The 26864-nt window shown below is 36.2% G+C and overlaps 2 protein-coding genes across 9 annotated transcripts in view; one reads left to right on the top strand and one right to left on the bottom strand.

The window, feature by feature from the left end:
- Positions 1-26864, top strand: part of TARBP1 (TAR (HIV-1) RNA binding protein 1) — a 105399-nt gene that overhangs the window by 28734 nt on the left and 49801 nt on the right. For 7 of the 8 annotated variants that reach the window (XR_005214497.1, XM_037821220.1, XM_037821209.1 and 4 more), the window contains exons 10-12: positions 8786-8927; positions 16971-17070; positions 18034-18206. Coding sequence is in view for 7 of the 8 variants with exons in the window: in XM_037821220.1 (XP_037677148.1) it covers positions 8786-8927; positions 16971-17070; positions 18034-18206 (415 nt within the window). In the remaining variant the exon portion in view is untranslated. The remainder of the gene's footprint in view (positions 1-8785; positions 8928-16970; positions 17071-18033; positions 18207-26864) is intronic. The other variant, XM_037821205.1, reaches the window with a different exon arrangement.
- LOC119522695 (mitochondrial import receptor subunit TOM20 homolog) lies at positions 6903-7354 on the bottom strand. Its single transcript, XM_037821264.1, has one exon. The coding sequence runs from the start codon at positions 7352-7354 to the stop codon at positions 6989-6991; it is 366 nt and encodes a 121-aa protein (XP_037677192.1). The 3' UTR covers positions 6903-6988.

Below are 26864 nucleotides of genomic sequence, written 5' to 3'. Positions count from 1 at the left end.
AATAGTGTTTTGAAAGGTTGATTTTTAAGTGTTTAGTTTTATTGGTTACCTTTAAATTTCTTAATCACTCTTTAACCTCAGATTATTAAAATTAAGTATAAAGTAAAATTTTTTGAGACAAGGAGTTTAAATGCCAAATTCTTCTTTGTGTGTGTGTGTGTGTGTGTTTTCCTTCATACATTCCTTCACTGAAATAGTCTGGGGTTTAAAATCTCATATACATAAAAATTTTTTTATTAAGAAGTAATTTCAAACTTACAGGAAAATTGCCGAAAAACAAAACAAAACAAAAAAACCTGAGAACTCCAGTATACCCCCTACCTAGATACCCAGATTTACCAACTTTTATTATTAGCCACATTTGTGATCTCTCTCTCTCTCTCTGTTTCTGTTTTCTGAACATTTGAGAGTAGGTTGAATACATCATGATCCTTTAAAATGTAATACTTCCATGTATATTTCCTGAAAACAAGGATATTCACTTATATAAACTACAAGTATAGTTATTAATTTCAAGAAATTTTACATTGATATACATACAGTCTGTATTCCAATTTTTCAATTGTCCCAATAATGTCCTTTTGGACATTTCCTTCTCATTATTAGATCCAGTCTAGGATCATGTATTGCATTTAATTGTCATTGTCTCTTTAGTTTCTCTTTTTAAAAATGTAGTAACTGATATCCAACCTAAAATTTCCCATCTCAACCCCTCTCAAGCATGCAATTCAGGGGCATTAATCACATTCACTATGTTGTGCTACCCTCAACACTATTTATTACCCATACTTTGCCATCACCCCAAACAGAAACCCTGCACTCATTATGTACTAACTTCCAATTCTCTCTCCTCCCTGCCCGTTAACCTGTACTCTGTGTTCTGTCTCTATGATTTGCATATTTTAATTATTTCATATAAGTGAAATCCTACAAATCCTTTTCTGTCTGACTTCACTCAACATGATGTCTTCAAGGTTCATCTATGTAGTAGCATGTATCAGAACTTCATTCCTTCCTACAGCTTAATAATATTCCACTATACACACACATATATACATACATACCATATTTTGTTTCTCCACTGATCTGTTGATGGACACTTGAGTTCCTTCTGTCTTTTGGCTATTGTCAATAATGTTGCTATGAGCACTGGCATACAACTATCTGTTCAAGTCCCTGCTTTCGGTTCTTCTGGGTATATACCTAGAAGTGGGTCATATGGCAATTCTTCATTTAACTTTTTGAGGAAATGCCATACTGTTTTCTACAGCTGCTGTATCATCTTACAATGTCACCAATATTTCTTTCTCTGCATCCTTGCCAACACCTGTTATTTTCTTTTCTTTTTTTTTTGGTAATAGCCATTCTTGTGGGTGTAAGGTAGTATCTTATTTGATTTTCATTTCCCTAATGTCTAATGATATTGAGCATCTTTTCATATGTTCTTTGGCTATTTATATATCTTCTTTGGAGAAATGTCTATTCAAGTCTTTTGCCCATTTTTAATTGGATTGTTTGTCTTTGTTGTTGAGTTGTAGGAGTCCTTTCTATATCCTGGGTATTAAACCGTTATCATTTATATGGTTTCCAAATATTTTCACCCGTTCTGTAGGTTAATTTCTTAGAGGGAAGGCTTTCAGTCTGTCACCATTGATTATGATGTTAGCTATGGGTTTTTCATATATGCCCTTTATTTTTTTTTTATTTTTTATTTTTTTTGGCTTTTATAAAAAGGGGGTTTATTTGGCTATACAGTTACAGTCTTAAGGCCATAAAGTGTCCAAGGTAACACATCAGTAATCAAGTACCTTCACTGGAGGATGGCAAATGGCGTCCGGAAAACCTCTGTTAGCTGGGAAGGCACGTGGCTGGCATCTGCTCCAAAGTTCTGGTTTCAAATTGGCTTCCTCCCAGGACATTCCTCTCTAGCAAGCTTGCTCTTCTTCAGAACATCACTCACAGCTGCACTCCGTTCAGTCTCTTTGAGTCAGCACATTTATATGGCTCCACTGATCAAGGCCCACCCCGAATGGGCGGGGCCACACCTCCGTGGAAATATCCCATCAGTTATCATCTACAGTTGGGTGGGGCGTATCTCCGAATCCAAACATTCCAACTTAATCCCCACTATTATGTCTGCCCCACAAGATTGCATCAAAGAATATGGCTTTTTCTGGGGGACATAATACATTCAAACCGGCACATTCCACCCCCTGGACCCCAGAAAAACATATTCTTTCCAAATACAAAATACATTCATTTCATCACAATATCACAAAAACTTAAACCATTTCAGTAGCAAAAGTTAAGTACAAAATCCCATCAAAATCAAATACAGGCGTGGTCAGTCCTAAGGCATACTTTTCCTTTAGCTTTGGATCTGTGGACTTAGAACAAGTTATATGCTTCCAATATACAAAGGAGGGACATTCATAGGATAAACATTTCCATTGCCATAAGGAGAAACAGTAAGGAAAACAGGGTTAACAGGAGCAAAACAGTTCCTAAAACCCGCAGGACAAACTCCATTATATTTCAAAGTCTGAGAGTCATTAACAAAACAACGTTGCATCCTTGGGGCTTGAGACAGCGGGAGCCTAACCCTTCCTAAGGGCCTTTTCGGCAGCCCTCTCCTCTCCAAATGCTTAGGTGAGTACTCCAACATTTCCACACATTGGGGAGACCACCTTCTCGGCCCCACCCTCCTCAAACATCGGGGCAGCTCCCGGATACCCTTCCATCTCCGGGGCACACGCTCAACCCCTTCAGAACAGTGTGGTGGCAGCCAGGCTCTCCCCAATTCCCTGGAAATGTGCTCCACCCTCTTTGGGACCTGAGGTGGCAAAACTCTTCCAGAGCATCGAGGCGGAAAGCCCGCCCTCGACCTCCAGGGCAAACTCACCCTTTCCATGCGTGTGGGCTGCTCCACTCTCTCAGCCTGAGACCTCTTGACTCCAGACCTCAACCTCCATGGCTCTGTCTTTAAAGAAACTTTTCCTTTAATTTTTTCCTTGTCTGTCTCCTCCAGTCTAGACCGGCAATGGCTCTGCCTATAAAGATCTTGCAAAAATTCTGTTGGCTTTGCATGAAGCACACAGGGATCAAAGCCATTAGACAATAGGACTTTCCACAAATCCTTTCTGGATAATTCCATCTCCAATCTTGGCTTGTACTAAAATGGCGGCTGGGTTCCATGTTTGGTTACATCCTCATGTTGGGCTATAGCTTCAGGGATTCCACCCCCTGGAAGCTCGTAATTTTCCAAGCCATCAGCTTCTGGTTTCTTTGAACCCAAGAGTTCAGTTCTAAGTTTATCTCTCTCTGCTCGCATTTTACTATAAGCTGCAAGGAGAAGCCAGGATATGTCCTCCACACATAGTCTGGAGATCTCCTCAGCTAAGTATTCCAAGTTGTTGCTTCCAGATTCTTCCTTCCATCTGACACCAGGACTCAATTTTGCCAAATTCTCTGCCACTTTAAAACAAGGATCGCCTTTCTTCCAGTTTACAACACATTCATCATTTCTGCTCAAGTCCTCATCAGAAGTATCTTTAGAGTCCATATTTCCACAAACAGTCTCTTTAAAGCAGTTTTGGCCTTTTCTATCAAGCTTCTCCCAATTCTTCCAGAATCTTCCCCTTATCCATTTAAAAAGCTGTTCCAACATGTTTGGTATTTGCAAACTCAGCAGCACCAACACCCCACTTCCGGTACCAAAATCTGTTCTAGTTTGCTAATGCTGCGGAATGCAAAACACCAGAGATGGATTGGCTTTTATAAAAAGGGGGTTTATTTGGCTATACAGTTACAGTCTTAAGGCCATAAAGTGTCCAAGGTAACACATCAGTAATCAAGTACCTTCACTGGAGGATGGCAAATGGCGTCCGGAAAACCTCTGTTAGCTGGGAAGGCACGTGGCTGGCATCTGCTCCAAAGTTCTGGTTTCAAATTGGCTTCCTCCCAGGACATTCCTCTCTAGCAAGCTTGCTCTTCTTCAGAACATCACTCACAGCTGCACTCCCTCATATATGCCCTTTATATTATGTTGAGGAAGAACCCATTCTTGTTTTCTGAATGCTTTCATCCAGAAAGGGTGCTGGATTTTGTCAAATGCCTTTTCTGCATCAATTGAGATGATTATGTACTTTTTCCGTGTCATTCTATTCCAATGGATTTTTTTTTCCTCCAAGCCCTTTACTATCACTTAAACAGTAGAGGCACAAGCAGTAATAAAAACTGCATTTTTTACATTATAAGAAAGAAAAAATTTGTATGATAGCTGCATGATATGCCAATTTTCTCAATCTCTTCTGCAGTAACATTTCATTAACACTCTGGTCTATAGGTTGAACCAGCGAGGTCACAAAGACAGGAAGGAAGTTGAGTAAAAATATCAGACTTACTGAGGGATTAGTAAGTTTACTGACTGCATACTAGGCACACTGTACTAGGTTTTACACACTTTACCTAAGTTAAATGTGAACCTAAGTTCTAGTTATCTATTAAAAGAAAAACAATGCTACTGTCAGGTATGCCCATGTTTTAAATGATTTCATTTTAAATACAAATTATTATTACGCCAAAAGAAACATGTCAACATACTCTAATACACGTTTTGCATTTCCAGAGATTTTATACTAGCGTGCAACATTAGCACATAGGAACATTCAAACTGTTTTACTTGACTTAAATCTTGAGTTGTTTTATTCCCACCTGCTGGATACCATTTGGCCAGCATCATAATTCCCTGGTTTCCTCACTACTATTAAAATTTTAGGTAGGAAACATTGTATTCACTGGGGGGTAAAAAAGATGTTTTGGTTTTGTTTTGTTTTTGTTTTTTATGTAATACTTTCAAAAGTGGGATCTAACTTTAAAGTACCAAAGCTGTCACTTAAATAAAATATACTTGGCTTAATCAACTCTAAAGTGAAGCTATCACTGCTTTTTCAACAAGGCTTAAATCAAAGTAGATTATCATCCAGAAAGCCAAGTGATACCCAGCTTGTACTGTGCTACAGTTTTCAAGGACATATATAGTTGGCTTTCTACCCTCCCAAATCTAAGTTGACCTCTCACTCCTCCAGCCAATTCTTAGTTTTTCTGGGCCCATTCTTTTCTTGCCAAACTGTCTGCTCCTTGCTCTTTTTTCCACCTATATTCTCCATCTCCCCACCCCCACCACCAATTCTATACCTAGATTACTGCAAGATAGAAGATTGTTTCTTAGCTGCATGGTCAATTATTAACCAATCACCACTACAATGCTTTTAATTTTGGAGCCTGTTAGTAAAACTGACCAACTGTCACATTTCTACTAGTCATCCCCCCCCCCAAAAGTATACCAGGTATCATGATAATAATAATAAAAGTACAGTTTAAGAGTTCTCACAAACTTAGAAGGTACCTGGAGTCCGTAAATGTTTGAACCATCTAGTTTGGTGTTCTGATTTATAGGTGAGAATACTACAGGTGATATGACATGATAGGCCCAAGGCTATGTGACTAACTAGAGGCAGAAGCTAGACCTGTATTTCAAACTCTTTCCACTATACCACAACCACCACACAGAAAAACCTCTAAGATAAGGTAAGAAAAGTTTGTTAGTAAACCAAAAGCCCTATACATAGGAAAAACCTTTGGATCTCTCTGCAGACTTTTAGATAGCATAAAAGCCAATTTGTACAATGAGAAATGCTGCTCAGTTCAACAGATGCCATACAATACCAAGGATCTTTTTTCTCAGTTCTGAAATTGAGTCTGTGACTGCAGAAAACATATCAATATTTGAGAACAAAAGATCCCACTAGCTCCATTCTTTTCAGTCTTCTGCCACAGTAAGGTTATTCCTTACTCTCAGTGTTCAACAAGATAAATGAATTAAGTTGAATTAGGATTAAAGAAGTACACAAGATAAACGCAAAGGGGAATACACATTTTTTACAAGCAGGTCATTCAATTACCTTAAAGGATACACTTCAAATTAATTTACAGAGTTGGGACAGAACCATATGATGTCAGTGAAAATCAACACAATAGTTGGACATTAATAAAAGATCAATTTGGAAATTCTAAGTCAAGCAAGCGTGTGAAATTTGGAGTATAAAACAACACAAGGCCTGGTGGTCAAATAAAGACACTTCTCAGGAGAAGGTAGATTTGAAGAGAACTGTATAAATTGGGAGTGGAAAGGGATGCCTCAGAAATCAGTGGACCAGTTCCCTTATTTTATAAATGAGGAAAGTGAGCAGACATGTATTGGTGAAGCTCACACAGCTGGGACTATTTGCAACTACACATATCTAAAATACAGCGTGATAAATACCCAGAACACATTAAACGCACTGTTTTAAATAAAACATTTCACCAAACCCACTGATTTAAACAAAGTATTTCAAGACTGATTCAAGGGGTGGAGTTGAAGTTGTTAATATAGCACAGCAGCATGTTTTACAAATATTTGATAAACACAATCAAGTTTTCATACAATTTTCAGATGCATAGCAAAATGTACTAGCTTTAAAAAATATGCATTCTTCAGCTTCTGTACTTCGTTTGTTTTTTGCCTTATTTTTAAAAACTGAGCACTGGGTATTTTTAACCCAAGTATTGTTACATGCAGGTAGATTTCAACACAACCTACGATTTTAGGAAGAAACAAAATCCATGATATTTAGGTAACTCATAGTGTATTTATAAAATGAAAAATACTCATCAAAATATACTTTTCACTGGGAAAAATAAATAAAACAGACAAATGGATCTACACAAAGTAAAAATTTACTTTGGTAGATTTCAGTGTGATATACAGGCCATATCAAGCATGTTTGCCTTTATTGCCCCAGAGCTGTTCATCTTCCAAGTTAAGGATTTTCAAAATATTTTTAATTGAGATTTTTATTATGCTGACATTTGTTTTTCATTCCACATCTTCTTCAGCCAAGCTCTGAGCACTTACAGTTCTCTGACCTAATTGTTGGGGGCTTTTTCAGAAGCATCTGGAACGCTGTGGTGGAAGAGTTTGCTGTAATACTTGGGATAGCCGCTGTGGCTGCCCACACACAGCAGCTGCATTTGTCAAATGGTCCACACCCTTCTCATATTCCCCTTGGGCTAGTAACTCTTCACCAAGCTCTATTTCTTCAAGGAAAAATTTCTGAACAGCGTCGTCATCTTTTAGGTCAGGTGACTTGGAAAGTCCAGCTTTCTCCTTGGCAAGTTTCTGTTTCTTTTTTCTCTCTTTTCTGTTCTTGAAATTGGGGTCACTCCTTCTCTTGTGTTCTAAGTAAATACAGTTCTTGATGAAAAGAGCCCTGCATACACCCGCGGAGAAGGCGCTTTTCTGACCCACCATTTTCTCCCGACTGAGTGTGAAGGGCGACGGCGGCAGTGGCAGCCCGCAAGGGAGCCCTTGGCTGCCAACCCTCAAGGGGGACGGCGCGGTTCAAATCTCCCAAATAGATTTTTGATACTTGTATTTTAATGGGAAATTTAGGTTGTCTGTCTACTTGAAACTGTAGTTAGATGCTATTTTAAATCACACATCTCATGTGAAAACTGGAAGGGAAAATATTCTACATTTACTGACAGATTTGATAGAGGGAAAGAAAGAATAAAATATTAATGTGAATTTTCTTGTCAAAAATAATTGTGGTATAACAGGATCTGCCTGTGGAAATACAGATCCAAGGTAGGAAAGCCCCACATATTTTATGGCAATAACTGAAAAACTTAGGCTGGACAATTTGAGAGGAATGTAGAGAAAAATATACATACTGTTGTTGAAAGATAAATGCTGACTGCCTGCAGTGTAAGTTAACTGGCTGATCCACTGTTAGATTGTGTTTTAAGATTATCTGACTGAAAAAGACCTACACAGAAAAAAATTTCCTTTATTATTACTGAACTGGCCATTCATTGGTACTTGTGAGGTATTTGACAGTTTTGATTGATTGGTTTGCTCAGGTGTTCATCAGTTTTACCTTTGGTCAAGTGAACTGTTATCATTTTGCCTCCGTGTATGTAATTTTGGATGACCTTAATGGATGCAAAATGTATATATTTTTAAGTTCTTACTTTTTAGAAACATTCATTATATAATTATTTCCTTCATATTTAAAGTCATCTGTTCAATTTGCAATTAAGAGCTATGTTGTGCAAAGGAAATTGAGACTGTATTAGTATTTCAAAAAAAAAAATTCAGTTACATATGATCAGAGATTAATTGTGAAGTTCTGTGACTTTCATTTTGCAAATCTCAGCGATGTAATGGGTAAGGACCAGGATGGAGTTTCTGTTTTAAATTAATATATTTTAATATGCACATAGGATAGAAAATAAATTTGTGAACTTTAATTATACCTTATTTTTCAAATTCTGCATTCTCTGAGCAGTAGCTCTTGTTTTAGTATATGAAGCTGAAATGAATTTCAATTTCTGGTTTTAGTTTGTTTTACGTAATGTATTTTTCATAGATATGCTCTTTAGAATACCTATCAAAATGTGCATTTTATATTAGGTACTTTAAAAAATGTTGCCTATTAATTGTCTGTAAATTCGTTGGAGGTTAGAAAACACATATACATGCACTGACACACATATACACATTTCTTTTTCAGTCTGTTCTGCTGTGGAACTCAATCATGACAACAAATGGTTTATTTGTTGTTCTTCAATGATTTAAATTTAGTTTATTGTGAACAAAAAAAAAATGGCTTAGAGAAATTGGAAGCACTTTTTTTCAGTTAGGTTTTTTAAATAAAGCAATAACTATTTTCTTTTCTAGCTCTGTGACTGGTTGCGTGTTAATGAAAGCTGTTTTAGGCAATCCCCAAATTGTAGCTCCGTAGGACTTCATGAGACGTCTTCTTTAAATGCTTATGTAAAGAACCTAGTTCAAGAGTATGTTAAGTCGCCTGCTTGGAAAAGTAAGTCTGAAATAATTTTTGTGGATTGATATTAACAAAATATTTTCAAGGAACTTTAATGTTTCAGATGAAGATTTAGTCTTAATCAAATGTGTGCTTATTTACCGATGGTGAACTTGTGTTTCAGCCACATAATGTGAGGAACAGAATGTAAAAATACTTTTTCCTAACTTGTACCTGATTAGTTCCAGGACTTGGGATTTTAAACTATGTTATATATTTTAAATAAATTGCCAGGGTAGGAATTGGACACAAATACATTTATTAATTTATTTTACAATCATTGAATCATTTCCAGATTTAGAGGTATGTTTTTAGAGCCTCTGTACTGATATATCTGTAGGTTAATCTCTTTATACCCCCCTCCAAATCATTACATTTGAAAGATGTGTGAATTGATTATGAAAAAGAATTTTGGAGGAAAATTATGTTTAAAAGGATGGTTTTGTTTTTTCTTTTTACCAGATACTTTGCAAAGATAAGTGTATTTACTTCTTTGGGGAAATGTTTAAGACAGCATGGGGAAAGAACTATTGGCAGATTCATTAGTTAGGATTCTTTTTACATTTGTAATGCTTCCTCTTCAGTAAAGTCATTAGTGATAACTTGGGTAAATTGCAGATTTGAATTTAATGTATCCTAAATTTCCTAGCTTGTCTCAGACCAAGTCATTTTCAATTACTGATCTCTGTAATCTGATCATGGAGTATGTCTTGAATGATCAGATGATTAGCCTTCCAGGATACATGAGTTTATCTATTCTTCTTGGAATGTTTCTCTTTTGTGTTTTTTTCTCTCTGTCATCTAGGAAATTCTCTTTGCTTTTACCTGTAAGATTCTTTTGTTGGGCCTATCAAAGTAAATAACTTTTAGTTCTTACTGAAATAAACACAGATTAAACTCCCTAAATATCTATAGAACTTATAATTCAGGGTATATAACAGTAGATTTGATTAAATATTCAAAATAGGATTAAAAATACTTGTAGAGTTTCTTCCTTAATTTCTAGAACTTAAATATTATATTATTTAATATAATATGCTGTTTTGAGAAACACCTTAAGATTTTTAAAAACTGATTTCACGTACAGAAGAGACATTTGTATTTGTGTGTTTAGTATTTTTAATTTACTTGTAATGCCCTTGGCTAAGTGCCTTTATAAAATTTTAGTTTGGTTATCATCTCTGAGCATTTTTCTTTACGTTAATAAATACCAGGAGGACATTATTCAATTTGAGTTTTTGAGCATAAGATACAGATAATATTCCAAATTTGTTTTCATATAAAAAAAAATCATCTGCCCAAAACATTTTCAGCGCATTTCTAAATCTAAAGTAGCTTTTTCTTTGCTTTTTGTTGTAGTCAGTATAGAAAGAGTTTATATTGTTTATTCACCAAACTATGATGATATCAAGTGTTTTCTAAGTGCTAGTCATTTGAGTTACAGAAATAAAATATACAGCCTCTGCTCTGAGAGAGATCATAGGCCTAGGAGGGGAGTTGATAAGCAATCACAGTGCAATGCCTTGAAAGACTGGATATGGAGAACCTGTGTAAGCAGCACTTATCAGAACAGGTAGACCTGGGTGGGGTAGTCACCAGCTGGGGTGATAACTGATGTGTGAACAGAAATTAAAGTGAAAACTGGGAAAGGGTATCTCACCAGGTTTGGATGAACTTGAATCCAGGTGAGAGTAGGTAATCATCAACCTATCTCCTACTTATCCGTCTGTCCATCTGTCCATCCATTCATCCATCCATGACATGCAGCCCAGGTAGGAACAGTAAGAAATAAGGCTGGATATCTGATGGAAGCCATATGATATATACACAACAAAACAAGGCAACAACGAAAGAACCCACAAAGAAGCAACATCATCAACAAAAGAACTTTTGTAGCAGGTTTTCTGAAATCACAGAAGTCCTTTGCTGTTTGCCTTTAGACATAGTAGTGAAATATGGTTTTGAAACAATAGTAAGGACTTGTCAGAGCTTTGAAGTGCTAAAATCAACCAAAGACAGTGAATGTATTTAAAGATATTTACATTAAAATCAAGTAGCCCTCGAAAAGGATATTCTGTGTAAAGATTTTGTAGTTCAATGTTGTGCCTGTTTAAAATGTGCCTACTTAACATGTGGCCAAGAAGTCTGAAGATATGGAATAAACCCAAAGTACTGGATAGAAACTGTACATCAGTTTTTAAAAACAGGTTTATTGAGGTATAAATATACAATGAATTGTACATAATTAAACTGTGCAATGTGATGAGTTTTGACATATGTATATGCTTATAAACACCATCAGCACAAACAAGATAATGAACATCTTTTTGTAATTTCTGCCTCCATCCTCTACCTGCCACTTCTCTATCTCCAGACAAGCATTGATATGCTTTCTGACACTAGAGATTAGTTTGCATTTTCTAGAATTACATTTTTCATATTCCATTGTAGCAAATTTTGACAGATGATTCAAGGTTAAAATGCATTAAATCTTAATATTTAATGTAGCCAGTGACTCTTGTCTTTCTTTAAAATCAATGCTGCCTCCACTTTTCCATCTCCAGCAACAGAAAAGTGTGAGTAAATAAGGAATTCTTTATAGTGGCTCATGAAATATGGTTCCCAGACCAGCAACATTGGCATCACTGGGAACTCGTTAGAAATGCAAGTTCTCAAGCTCTATTGCAGACCTATAAAATCGGAAACTCTGGCTGGCGAGCTCAGTAGTCTGTGCTTTAAGAAGTCCTCCAGGTGATTCTAATGCATATGGCACTGAAGTTTGAGACCCACTGCTCTATAGCATGGATTTACTTAGTATAATGGTAAAAAACTCTGGAAGCAACCGACAACAAAAATCTCTGCAAGATTGCACCCTCCACTGGAGGGGTAAGGTACTCCATCATTATTGGCTTGGTACTGTGGCACTCCTTGAAATCAAAAATCATTTTAAATCCCCTAAACTTCTGATTTATAAACCTCTTTTGCGGTGTCCAAGGTAAGAAATTATTTAAGACTTCAGAAAGAACCTGTAGTTCCAGAACTCTGCTGTTGGTGCTTTGCTGGAGGCAAGTGAGAACTATCTATTTGGCCTGTTTAAAGGCCCCAAAATATATGCCATTCACGCCAAACTGTGTGGTAGTTATATCCAAAAAGTCTTCCAGATAGCAGGCTATTTAAGTGGAGAGTATACTTAAGTGCTGCTGTGAATAGAAACATTTCATTCTCAAGTAGCAATAAAATCTCTCCTCTCACTTATTGGTAATCTGAAACATTAAACTCCCCCCACCTCCCATGGGGTCAAAAAGTATCTGATTATGTTATTGCTAATGAAAATATAAGGAACTGAGTAGTGTACTGGCATTTGCTTTCATGTAAGTTTCATTTGTGAATTAACTTTCAAAATAAATCTAGGCTATAAATATAGCATTAATGTGAGCAAAAATGTTTCATAGAACAAATTTCAGCAATTCACCTTTGTAACAGTTATAAATTTAACCTGATAGATTTTTTCTGGACAGTGCCAACATTTAGATTTTTTAAAAATACAAGCAGTTTTCTTATTGGTGACAACTAAATTGCATTTATAGCATTCATAAAAATCACATTTAATAAAGTTTATCCTTTTCTTTTCTGAGTTGTCCTGTATGCAAGTATATGTTTTTAAAGTTGTCTGTTTTCTGTGGTATTCCTATACATTTTCCATAAAAAATATATTAAATTACCACCAAAATATGTTAGAGTGGTTAAAAAAATGTTTTAAGTGTTTGAACCTATAAGCTGGAAAACTGGAGCTCTTACCTGAATTTTCTTGGGGGTGAAGGTGAAGAGTATAATCTTATAGCAATATATCCTGAAGGAAAAAGAAATATAGCAATGACTTTTTTTTTTTTTTTTAGACATACCTAGTTTATTTGCACTTCACTTGATTACACTTCAGAGATGCCTTTTTTTGTTTTGTTTTGTTTTTTTTTCATTTTTATTGAGATTGTTCAGATACCATACAATTATCCAAAGATCCAAAGTGTACAATCACTTGCCCCTGGGTACCCTCATACAGCTGTGCATCCATCACACTTAATTTTTGTTCAATTTTTAGAAACTTTTCATTACTCCAGACAAGAAATAAAGTGAAAGATGAAAAAAGAAAAAAAGAAAAGGAAACTCTAAACCTCCCCTATCCCTAACCAACCCCCCTCAGTTGTTGACTCCTAGTCTTGATATAGTATGCTTGTTACTGTTTATGAAAAAATGTTGAAATACTACCAACTGTAGTATATAGTTTGTAATAGGTATATGGTTCTTCCCTATATGCCCCTCTATTATTAACTTCTAATTGTATTGTCATACATTTGTTCTGGTTCATGAAGTGATTTCTAGTATTTGTACAGTTGATCATGGACATTGCCCACCATAGGATTCAGTTTTATACATTCCCATCTTTTGACCTCCAACTTTCCTTCTGGTGACATATATGACTCTGAGCTTCCCCTTTCCAACTCATTCACACACCATTCGGCGCTGTTAGTTATTCTCACATCTTGCTACCAACACCCCTGTTCATTTCCAAACATTTAAGTTCATCCTAATTGAACATTCTGCTCATACTAAGCAAGAGCATCTACATTTCTTCCACAAGGCAGGAGGGAGAGTCAAAGAAGGTAGAGAGGCAAAAGAAAGAGGAAACAAAAAAATGACAGCTAGGAAGCAGCAAAAGGAAAAATAACCTTAAATCAAAGTAGAATAAAGAATCAGACAATACCACCAATGTCAAGTGTCTAACATGCCTCCCCTATCCCCCCCTCTTATCTGCATTCACCTTGGTATATCACCTTTGTTACATTAAAGGAAGCATAATACAATGATTCTATTAGTTACAGTCTCTAGTTTATGCTAATTGCATCCCTCCCCCAATGCCTCCCCATTTTTAACACCTTGCAAGGTTGACATTTGCTTGCTCTCCCTCGTAAAAGAACATATTTGTACATTTTATCACAATTGTTGAATACTCTAGATTTCACCAAGTTACACAGTCCCAGTCGTTATCTTTCCTCCTTTCTTGTGGTGTCTCACATGCTCCCCATCTTCCTCTCTCAACCGTATTCATAGTTACCTTTGTTCAGTGTACTTCCATTGTTGTGCTACCATCTCCCAAAATTGTGTTCCAAACCACACACTCCTGTCTTCTATCACCCTGTAGTGCTCCCTTTAGTATTTCCTGTAGGACAGGTGTCTTGTTCACAAAGTCTCTCATTGTCTGTCAGAAAATATTTTGAGCCCTCTCTCATATTTGAAGGACAGCTTTGCTCGATACAGGATTCTTGGTTGGTGGTTTTTCTCTTTCAGTATCTTAAATATATCACACCACTTCCTTCTTGCCTCCATGGTTTCTGCTGAGAGATCCACACATAGTCTTTGTATGTAACGGATCGCTTTTCTCTTGCTGCTTTCAGGATTCTCTCTTTGTCTTTGACATTTGATAATCTGATTATTAAGTGTCTTGGCGTAGGCCTATTCATATCTGTTCTGTTTGGAGTACGCTGTGCTTCTTGGATCTGTACTTTTATGTCTTTCATAAGAGATGGGAAATTTTCATTAATTATTTCCTCTATTATTGCTTCTGCCCCCTTTCCCTTCTCTTTTCCTTCTGAGACACCAATGATACATACATTATTGTACTTTGTTTCATCTTTGAGTTCCCGGAGACGTTGCTCATATTTTTTCATTCTTTTCTCCATCTGCTCCTTTGCATGTAGGCTTTCAGGTGTTTTGTTCTCCAGTTCCTGAGTGTTTTCTTCTGCCTCTTGAGATCTGCTGTTGTATGTTTCCATTGTGTCTTTCATCTCTTGTGTTGTGCCTGTCATTTCCATAGATTCTACTAGTAGGTTTTTTGAACTTTTGATTTCTGCCGTACACATGTCCAGTGCTTCCTTTACAGCCTCTATCTCTTTTGCAATATCTTCTCTAAACTTTTTGAATTGATTTAGCATTAGTTGCTTAAATTCCTGTATCTCAGTTGAAGTGTACTTTTGTTCCTTTGACTGGGCCATAACTTTGTTTTTCTTAGTGTAGGTTGTAATTTTATGTTGTCTAGGCATGGTTTCCTTGTTTATCCAAATCAGGTTTTCCCAGACCAGAACAGGCTCAGGTCCCAGAGGGAAGAAATATTCAGTATCTGGTTTCCCTGCGGGTGTGTCTTAGAAAATTGCTCCACCCTTTGATGCCTCGAGTCACTATGCTTTTCTGCCCAGCAGGTGACGCTTGTTAGCCTATAATTCTTGACTGGTGTGAGGAGGTATGGCCGTGTTCCCCCAGGCTCTGGGGTCTGGTTCTGAATGGAAAGGGCCCCACCCCTTTCCTCCTAGAGAAGACAGACCCCTCAGGTGGAGGTCATTAGCATTTCAGTGGTCTTGCTCTCTGCTTGTGGTGTCTCCACCCTTCCCAGAGTCACAGCCCTGGAAACTGAAAATGACTGGGGCTTTCTCCACTGAGCCAAAAAAGAAACAGTCCCCTTCAGACCCAGTCCAAGGCGACCCTCCGGCTCTCCCAGGTCAGTCGTCACCCAAAGCCTCTGTCCGTTTTTTGGGGCTGCGTACCTGTAGTGAGCAGTTCACACTCGCTACTTAAAACCCCAGTTGGAGCTCAGCTGAGCTATATTCGCTTGCTGGGAGAGAGCTTCTCTGTGGCACCACGAGGCTTTGCAGCTCGGGCTATGGGGGAGGGGGTCTCCCGACCTGGTTCCGTAGGTTTTACTTACAGACTTTATGCTGTGTTCTCGGGCATTCCTCCCAATTCAGGTTGGTGTATGATGAATGGATGGTCTCGTTTGTCCCCCCGCAGTTATTCTGGGTTATTTACTAGTTGTTTTCTTGTTTTTTGTAGTTGTTCCAGGGGAACTACTTAGCTTCCACTCCTCTCTATGCCGCCATCTTGCCCCAGGATCGCAATGACTTATTTTAATTGGACTGACTTTAAGAGATAGGAAAATATTTGTTTTATAACTTAACCAAGTTCTGCTTTCCCAAACCAGTTCTAGGAACTTTGCATATGTTATTTACTTTTTATATTAAACCCAAGGAAAGTTTAGGTGTTGTTAGTTTAATTTCATAGAGAATAAAATTAAAATCTCTGCAAAGTTAATTGGCCCAAGATCCCACAGCTAGTAAGTGGGACTGGGATTCAAACAGATCTGAGAGTCCAAAGCCTTGTGCTGTGTATCCATTATGTTCCCTTTCTGGTTATATTTGGGAAATTCTCATCTATTGACTGAAGTACTAGAATTGCCTCTTTACTGGTCACCTTGTTTCCCCTACAATCTCTTTTCCACATTATACCTAGAGAAATCTTTCCAAATACAAATATTGATTCTATAAATTTCTCCACTTCTTTGTGTACATTCACTTAAACCTTCAGTAGCTTCTGATTGTCTCTAGGATAAAGACAAAAGTCCTTAGCAATTGTCTACAAAGTTCTTCTTGGTCTTCCCCTTCCTGTTTCTGTAGCTTCCTCTTTTGCTTTACCCTCTCACTTTGTGTACCCTAGCCACACTGGCAGTCTTCTGTCATGCTTCTTCTTCTGTCAGAAATATTCTTGTCTCTCTTCAGCCATCTCATTCCTGCTTCACCTTCAAACTCAGCCTGATTGTCATTTCTTCCTTACTCCCCAAAAGAGGGCATGTCCTCTACTCTAATGGCACGATGTACTGCCCTTGAAATTCTCATTTTACGTTTTTTAGTATATTCTTTGAATAATGCTTTTCTCCTCTACTGTGCTGTAAATTGAGTGAGCATAGGGACCATTGTGTATCCAGTGCTCAGCCCAGGGTATGGCTTGTAGAAGGCATGCCAAGATTTGTTTTTATTCATATTCAAATATGTGTAATAATGAACCATACTGTATAGTATCTTACTGTATTTAATCTTTCCTATATTTCTTTAATAATTTAATATTGATAAGGGATATTCACTAGCAGTTTTGTTTTTGAAACATCATCTTTGAAGGATTTTGCTAAAGCTTTGCAAACCTTAACTATTATTATTAAAGCAGGAGACAACTGCTCTATGCCTGACTGGTTTGAAGCCAAGCTTGTTGCTATGATGGTTGTGCTGGCTGTAGATGTAGAACAAATGAAGAATCAATATAGGTAAGTGTTTCCAAACTTGAAAAGAAAGTTTCTTGTTTTTTGTTTTTTGTTTTCCAAGAAAGGCTATTTAGATTTATTGTATATATTCAGATTTTGAAATGATTGGTATAGAGTTGTTAACGAGATTAATGGAAGAAATTAGAACATTGGCAATAAACTAAAGAAATTTTTAAAATTCACAATAAATTGTTAGGAATAAGAGCATGTAAGTCCTTTTAGATTGATAAATTATTAAATTAGGAAAGATAAATAATACCAACTGTACACAATAATCACTGGTAATAAGAGTATTAGAAGAATGGGTTGTAAGATCCTACTGGATTTGACTTTGTAAAATGTGTAATTAAAAATATAGTAGTGTAGATAAAGCAGTCTCGTTTATATTTTGAGAATGTGAACAGATCATTTCTCACTAGATTATATTGTTGCAAAAAGTTCATTTGGTAGTATGGTAATATATTTGCAAGCTATATAGTTAATTTTATTTACATCGTCTCTTCTAGAATAAAGGTGTACTAAAGTTGGCTATAATGGTTTTTCATAAATCTTCAGTTGTATTTCTTTATATTTTTTAAATTTAACATTTCTCATTTCCTTGTCTAGCCTACTCTTTTTTTTTTTTTTTTTTTTGTATTACAGAATCAGGCTCTTACCATTTTATTTTACAAATAAAATTGGATCTAGAATTTCTTTTAATACTTGTGGCTAGAGTTGAATATAGTATATTCTTCCTTATACTTTCTTGTCTAGTGAATTGCTACTCTCACTGAGAAAGCACAGACTGGAAGGTCAGTAAGAAGATTGAAAGATCAGTACTGATATCTGCTGGGTGTTTTGATCCATCCATGAGAGTAGTTTTGTCTGTATGAATCTCTAAGCTAGTCAACTCCATAAATTGTAGATAGAAAATAATTTCTTTATGCTTTTGAAATGCTTGATTTGGGCATGTCTTTTAACATCTAGTGAAAAGCGGAGGATACAGAATGTATTAAGGATATTCTTAGACCCTCTTCTGGATGCTCTTATGAAGTTTGGTACAAATGTCTACATACCTTTGCTGAAAACTGACAGATGCCTCCAGCTGCTGATGAAGTTATTGCACACTTGCTTGTTGAAAGGTTCCAGTACCCAAGATGGTGAGGATAAATAGTTTCTGTTGGTTTCTTTCTTGGTATATCATTGGTATTTAGAATAACAGTAAATTCTGACCTTTTAAAATAAAGAGATAACTTCATTCATTCAGCAAACATTTATTGAGATCTCCTGGTGGTGGTGTTCTCTTGTGCTGGCGATACAGTGGTAAAGGAATATTTCGGTTTGCAAAAGCACAATCCACTCTCTGGACCCCCAAAAGACTGTTCTTTCCATATGCAAAATACCTTCATTCCATCACAATATCACAAAAGCTTTTAATCATTTTAGTAACAATATTAAATACAACGTCTCATCAAAATCAGTTACAGGTATGATCAGTCCTAGGGCACAATTCCCCTCCAACTCTGGACCTGTGAAATTAGAACAAGTTATCTGCTTCCAGTATACAAAGGAGGGGTAGTCATAGAAGAAACATTCCCATTGCCGTAAGGAGAAATTGGAAGGAAAACAGGAGTCAAAGTTCCCAAACAATTCTGAAAACCTGTAGGGCAAATTCCATTAGATTTCAAAGTCTGCGAGTCATCTACAGAAAAATGTTTTATCCTTGGGGCGTGACAGAGTGGCATTCCACCCTCTCCAAGGGCTTATGCAGCAGCCCTGTTCTCTCCGAACACTGGGGTAAGGGTTCCAACATCTTCAAACATTGGGGAAACCACCTTGTTCTCAGCTCCACCCTCTTCAAATACCGAGGTGGCACCTGGACTATCTGCCATCTCCAGGGCACACTCTCAACCCCCTTAGAATAGTGGGGTGATGGCCAGACTCTCCCTAATCCCCAGGGAATGTGCTCCACCCTTTCTAAGGCCTGGGGTGGCAGCATTCTTTTTGAACAACAGGATGGCCAAGTTCTCCTCAATTCCCCAGGCATCTGAGAGCCCTGGTGTGGTAACACTCTTCCTGAACAATGGGGAGGAAGGCCCGCCCTCCACAAACTCCAGGGCAAGCTCACTCTCTCCACATGCATGGTGGGTCTGCTCTTCTGGCCCGAAGTTTCTTGACTCCAGACCTCAGTTTCCATGGTTCTGCTTTGAAGTCATTTTTCCTAGAAATCTGTCCCTTTTCAGTCCCTTATAGTCCAGGCTGGCACTAGGTCCATTAATACAGATCCTGCAATGAACTTGTATGTTTAACACACAGGACACAGGGGTCTCAACCATCAGACAATAGGACTTTATGCAGATCCTTTCTGGATAACTCTGTCTCCAATCCTGATTCACACTGAGATGGCTGACTGGTAATAAATTCTCACATGGGGCTCTATTCTCTGGGGATTTGCTTTTGGATACTCAGAATTTTCCAAACCATCAGTTTCTGGTTTCTTTGTACCCAAGAGTTCAGTTCTCAGTTTATCTCTTTCCTCTCGCTTTTTACTAGAAGCTGCAAGGAGAAGCCAGGCTCCATCTTCCACATTTAGTTTGGAAATTTCCTCAGCTAGATATCCAGGCTCATCACTTTAAAATTCTACCTTCCATCCAACACCTGGGCTCGATTTTGCTAAATTCTCTGCCACTTAAAAACAGTTGGCAATGACACATTCATCATTTCTGTCCAAGGCCTCATTGAAAGTACTTTTAGCTTCCATGTTTCTACCAACAGTCTCTTCAAAGCAATCTAGGCCTTTTCTATCAAGCATTTCACAATTCTTCCAGAATCTTCCCCTTAGCCAGTTATAAAGCCATTCTAGCATTTTTGGTATTTGCAAATCACAGCACCCCACTTCTCTGGTAACAAAATCTGTTTTGGTTTGCTAAGGCTGCCAAAATGCGATTATATAAAAAATGGGTTGCCTTTTTCAACAGGAATTTATTAGGTTACAAATTTACAATTCTAAATCCATGAAAATATCCAAATTAAGGCAGCAAAAGTTAGATACCTTCTCTGAGGAAAGGTTGATGGCATCCAGGGTTCCTCTGTCACATGGAAAGGCACATGGTGACATCTGTTGGTCCTTCGCTCCTGGGTTCTGGTTTCAATGTCTCTCTCCAAAATGTCTCTGGGCTTCTGTGGGCATTTTTCTCTCTCTTATCCTCATAAAGGACCCTAGTAAAGGGATTAAGACCCACCCCGAATGGGCTGGTCACATCTCAATTGAACCAAAAGGTCCCACCTACAATAGGTCTTCTATTGACTGGATTAAAAGAACATGACCTTTTGTAGGGTACATAACAGCTCCAAACCAGCACAAGGAACATTCCTTCTGCCTTCATGGTACTTTCGTTGGTTAATATAGATTTTAGAATGTGATTTCATTTGCTTTATTTTAATTTTTTTTTTATTTCCAGACCATTGAAAATGATCACTATTGCGTATATGTTTAAATAGGATCCATTTCTAATTGCTGCTATGCTAGATGTTGCAGAAAGAAAGCTAAAGCATGAGAATGGCAGTAGTTTTATAATTACCTATTTCTAAATATTAATATCTGAGCACATTTTAAGTAGGAAATAGCTTATACAGAAAGTATAATCGTAATAGATGGAAGCATTGAGCTTTTCTTTCCTCAAACTAAGATATACAGAAGACACCAGTTGAACAAATACCTAGCAGTTGAATACCCATGGACATTAGCGATGACAGTGTTGATGGTTGAGCCTTGATTCCTAATCCCTTCTGACCAGCTTCATTTGGAATTTAAGAAATTTGCTGCTTAAAAGTTTTAGAGAAGCAGCATTGGTTTTGGGTTAAACCTGAGAATAATATTGATAAGGTTAGATTTTAATATATGCTTATGAACTATTAAAGGTAGTTCTCAAGATCTAATATTTTTGACGATGGTACCATCATAGTAATCCTTTTTTTTTTTTTTTTTTGAGAATGACTAATGGTTTATTAAAGGTTTTAAATATGTACAAAAATGAAACAATAAAGTAAACTTCAACAAATCCTAATCTTCCAAAATCCAAACTACTTACAATACAGTATGCCTATGCCTATGTGTTACTGGCAGAATCCTTTGCACAATGTAAGGAAAAAATAAAAGTCCATTTCTCAAGAATCATTGTTAACAAGACCAGTTCAGTAATTCAGGTTATATGGAAGTCTTCTGTGATAAAATGGGGGAAAAAAAAAAAAACCCACCAGACCTAAATCAACAATTTACAGAGACCAAGAGAAAGGGGTGGTAAACATTAATTGCACTGATTTTCCTTTATATGCAATACAAGCATTTTTAAATCTCAGAGAAACAATAAATTTTGTAGAGCTAACTTTGTGTTTTTCATGAGTGCAAATGAATATTTATCTTATACTATTGAATTATCTGTATTTTTTTCATACAAAAAGCACACAGTATTAATTTATAAAATGATATCTAGGTGAATGATTGTTTTTGCAGGTTCCCATGCTTAGATTTTTTAAAAATACATAGTCAAAAATTAATATCCTGCTCTTAAACATACAGAAGACAAGGAAAATAAAAAAACATAGAACTTGGCCTATGGTGAAATATTTTACCTGTTCAGGAGCTGCAGTTACAGTGTCTGCTGAAATACGACTAGTAAACCCCCATTAGTGACTGCGCTATCACCCTGAAAATAAAGTCTTGTTCATCTACATTTAGTGAGCAGTCCAGGGTGGGCTTTTTCAATATGTTTCAAGGGAAAAGGGCACTTTGATTTAAATATTCAAACATTTTCACTGGTTCTGTTATCACTCCCTTACTGTTTTCTGTTTCCACTAAAGGTGCCTAGTAATCATAAACACAAAGTTATAACATCCATTCTTCACTGCAAGTTTTCAAACAAAAACAAAAGCCAAAAACTTAATTGCTTTTTAAGCTATAGTTTATGATATGTATATTCTTTTATGTAAAAAAAAAAATCTAAGTTGAAAAGATAGAATTACAAAATGGTGATTTTATAAAAGTATCCTGAGATAATTTTATGATTTACAAAGAGTGTAGTTAATTCTTACCATGTCATGAAATTCACTAAAATGCACATAATTTGGAGAAACACTTTGGGTCTATCAGTGTGTCTTTAAAATATACATGGTATCTATGTAGTTTAAATCAACAGAAGCTTAAATTAACAATCCTTAGCACACTTGATAGCTAAAATCGTAGGCACTCTTTTCAAATATAATTAATCATAAACTATTCTGGGGCTTTTTGTCCAGATGCTTTAGATAAGTTGTGATAGGCATCCCTCTGTTTGTTTACTGTAATAATATGACAGGCATTCCTCAACTTGTTTACAGTAATAAGATATTTATTGAATAGTATTCCTAGAATAGGACCCTAAGTATTGCCATACTTGAAGTGTCTGGCTGTAGAGAGGCTTAGAGCATACTCTTGGAGTACCAAACTTTGCAATATTTTTTATATGCTTGCTTTGAAATTATAGAATTATTATGATGTGTCTGTTAATTATAATGTGTCTCATGTATATAGTATAAGGAGAAAAAAGATATTTAAAACAGCTACTGATTCACTTGTGAGGGGTTTACATTTCTATCAAGAGCACATTAATATACATTTTTACATTATGCATTGTTTTGAATCTTGTAATCAAAAATTCCCCAAATAGGCTTTTAATTTGTAAGATTTGACTCATAACTTGTATTACAGTAATCTTTTATAATATCTTTAACTCCTTAAGGGCATAAATTTGGATTCATTTGACATTTCTTGAATATTTTTTATTAGGCTGTTCTTTATTAGCTCAGCACTTTCAAGTGCAGGACTATTGCACCTATGCCTTTTCAAAAACTTTTGATCTTTGATACAAGCAAAAGAATGTGTGATAGTTTTATGTAACTTGTGATGCAAAATAAACAACCACCCATGAACTCACTATCCAACTTAAGAAACTATCTACCTATTTTGATCTGTATCTTTATCAATTCCACATTCTTTAAAAAACGGTTTTACCACATATATAGATATTCATAAACAATGTAGTTTTCCTGCTTTTGAGCTTTATAGAAATGTTATCTTACTGTAAGCAGTCTTTTGTATTTTTTTTCACTTAACGTGGTTCTAAGATTCATTCATGTTCTTTTTTATGGTTCATTATTTTCACTCTTGTATAATTGTCCATTGTATGATGATATCACAATTTTTCCATTCTTTTGTTGCTGGTTATTTGAGTTATGTTTAGTTTTTTACATCATAAACACTTGTCTCCTGGTGCTTGTGTGTTGGTCTCTCTAGGGTATGTACCCAGGAATGAAATCACTGGTTTTTAGCATATGCGCTTTATAAGATCATGCAAAAATGTTTTTCCAAGTAGTTGTGTACACATTTTACATGCGCTTCATGGATATCTGTTCTTATATTACCAAGAGTCAAAGAAATACCTGTTTGAATTGTGATAGCAGTTGACTTCCATATAACTGGTAGTTTAAATAGATCTTAATCCTAAAAGGACTTTTTTTCGGTTAGGAAGAGGGAAAATAGTTATTTCCATTTTATAAATGAGTAAATAGTTTAGGAATTAATCAACAGTACCAGGGTCAATAAACAAGTTAATGGTGGAGTCAGAAATGTCCAAGTATACTTATTATCTGTGAGTGATTTTTAGCTCTCAGCAGTATGGTACATTTTGGGGAAACTTTGATTTTTTGAGTCTTTAAAAATGTTGAGGTCATTTAATTTTTAATGTTTTATTATGGAAATTTAGGAATATACACAAAAATAAATTCAAGTTTTGACTTTGGTGTTGTTAAGATGTTTAATAGGAATAGTGAGAGTGGACAACCTTGCCTTGTTCCTGATATTAGGGAGGGAGCATTCAGTCTTTCTCACTGTTAAATATGATGTTAGCTGTTAAGTTTTTGTAGATGCTTTTTTTCAGGTGAAGTTGTTCCCATCTATTCCTACTTTGCTGAGAATTTATTAGGAATGAATGTGAATTTTGTCAAATGCTTATTCTCCATTAGTTGATACATGATCAGGTGTTTTTTAAATTGTGCGCCCATGTTTCATTGATTGATTTTCAAATATTGAACCTTGACTTCTTGGGATAAGCCCTATGTAGATGTGATATATTATGCATTTTGTATATTGCTGGATTCTGTTTGCTTGTATTTTGTTGCATAGTTTTGAGTTTATGTTCATAAGTGATAATGGCCTGTAATTTTTTTTTTTTGTACTATTGTTTTTGTCTGGTTTTGGTATCAGGATACTGTTGGCCTTATAAAATGAGTTGGGAAATTTCCTCTTCTTTTTCTGTTTCTGGAAGAGATTGTGTAGAATTGCTTTTAATTCTTCTTTAAATATTTGATAGAAGTTGCCATTGAAACCATCTAGGGCTAGAGAATTCTTTTATTAGATTTTTTTGTACTACAAATTCAATTTCTTTAATAGTAAACTATTCAGATTAATTGTCATATTGTGGCTTTTGAGGAATTGGTCCATTTCATCTACGCTGTTAAATTTATGTGCTTAGAACTGTCTGTAGTATTTCCTTATTATCTGTTTAAATGTTTGCAACATCTGCAGTAATATCTCTCGTTATTTCTGATAGTGGTAATTTATGCCTCCCTCCCTCCCTTCCTTTGTAAGACTTGTTAGTATCAGTTCTTAATTTTTTTTATTTTTTATTTTTTTTATTTATTTTATATTTTTTATTTTGAAATAAATTCAAAGTTATATGAACAGTTGCAAAAACAATACTAGCCCGCCCCATACACAGAATTCCATCATACCCTGACCCCCCTCCCCCGATAGCTCAGTCCACCAACTTTAACATGCTGTCACATCGCTATTTCTTTCCCTCCCTCCCTCCCTATCTATCATGCATCATCTATTGCTCTGTCTTCTGAACATATGAGAGTTAGCTGCACACATGCTTGAGGATACACTATAATTCACGTATACACTTCCCATGAACAAGAACATTCTTTTATGCAATTCCATTAAGCGCAGCTAAGAAGTACAAGAGATTCAACAATGATACAAAGCTTGCATTCTATATTTCCTTTTCCTTATGTCTCAGCTGTGTCCCTTTGAGCCACCTGTCCTCTATCCTCCAATCCCATCCAGGTTCATCCTTAGCATTCAACTGTCATTTAGTTAGACTTTTTTTTTTTTTTTTCAGTTGCGGAAACATATATACAGCCTGAATCTTCCTATTCCACCCCCTCCCTAGCCTTCCATTAGTGGGATTAATCACATTTAGAATGTTGTAATGCTCTTTCCCACCATCCATTACTAGAAATTTCCCTTCACCTCAAACAGCAACCCTACACTCCTTTCTTAACTCCCCATTGCCCCTTCCCCCATTTCTCTTAACCCAAACTCTCCTTTTCATCTCTATGGTTATATTCTCTGTTAATTTCTTTGTGTTTACTGTGGGGCTTAAAATTAACCTCTTAAATCCATATCAATCTTGTTTTACTTTGATACCACCTTCACTTCAATAGGACACATAAACTATGTTCCTATACTCCTTCATTCCCCCACCTTTATATAGTTGTCTAAAATTACATATTTTACATTGAGTTCAAAACCACTGATTTGTCCTTAGAGTTTGTGTATTTTATATCATGTAGGAAGTAAATAGTGGAGTTACAGTTCAAAAATTATTGACTTCTATTTGTATTCCATTGTGGTTGGAGAATGTGCTTTGAGTATATTCAATTTTTTTTTTTTTTTTTTTTTTTTGATTTCTTGAGGCTTGTTTTATGTCCCAGCTTATGGTCCCTTCTGGAGAAAGATCTGTGATCACTAGAGAAAAATGAGTGTCCTGGTGATTTGGGATGTAAGGTACTATATATCTCTGTTAAAATTCTCTGTATCTCTTTCTCCTTTCTTTGTTTCTCTGTTGGTAGGGCTCCCTTTAGAATCTGAAGTAGGGCAGGTCTTTTATTGGCAAAGTCTCTCAGCATTTGTTTGTCTGTGAACAATTTAAGCTCTCCCTCAAATTTGAAGGAGAGTTTTGCTGGATAAAGTATTCTTGGCTGGAAATTTTTCTCTCTCAGAATTTTCAGTATGTCATGCCACTGCCTTCTCGCCTCCATAGTGGCCACTGAATAGTCACAACTTAGTCCTACGTTGTTTCCTTTGTATGTGGTGAATTACTTTTCTCTTACTGCTTGCAGAACTTGCTCCTTCTCTTCAGTATTTGACAGTCTGATCAGAATATGTCTCGGAGTGGGTTTATTTGGATTTATTTTATTTGGAGTTCGCTGGGCATTTATGCTTTGTGTATTTATATTGTGTAGAAGGTTGGGGAAGTTTTCCCCAACAATTTCTTTGAATACTCTTTCTAGACCTTTACCCTTCTCTTCCCCTTCTGGGACACCAATGAGTCTTAAGTTTGGACGTTTTATTTTATCTATCGTATCCCTGAGATCCATTTTGATTTTTTCGATTTTTTTCTCCATTCTTTCTTTTGTTCTTTCATTTTCTGTTCTGTGGGCTTCTAGGACACTGATATGTTGTTCAGCTTCCTCTAGTCTTGTATTGTGAATATCCAGAGTCTTTTTAATTTGGCCAGCAGTTTCTTTTATTTCCATAAGATCTTCTGTTTTTTTATTTACTCTTGCAATGTCTTTATGCTCTTCTAGGGTCTTCTTTATGTCACTTATATCCTGGGCCATGGTCTTCTTGATGTTCTTTAAATCCTTTGCCATGTTTTCGTTCCTCAATTGTAGTTCTTTGTTTAATTTTGCGAGGTACTGTGTATCTTCCGATA

The sequence above is a fragment of the Choloepus didactylus genome, chromosome 2 (assembly GCF_015220235.1).
Source record: "Choloepus didactylus isolate mChoDid1 chromosome 2, mChoDid1.pri, whole genome shotgun sequence".
NCBI classification, from domain to species: Eukaryota; Metazoa; Chordata; class Mammalia; order Pilosa; family Megalonychidae; genus Choloepus; species Choloepus didactylus.
This window is presented reverse-complemented; position numbering and strand designations above follow the sequence as displayed.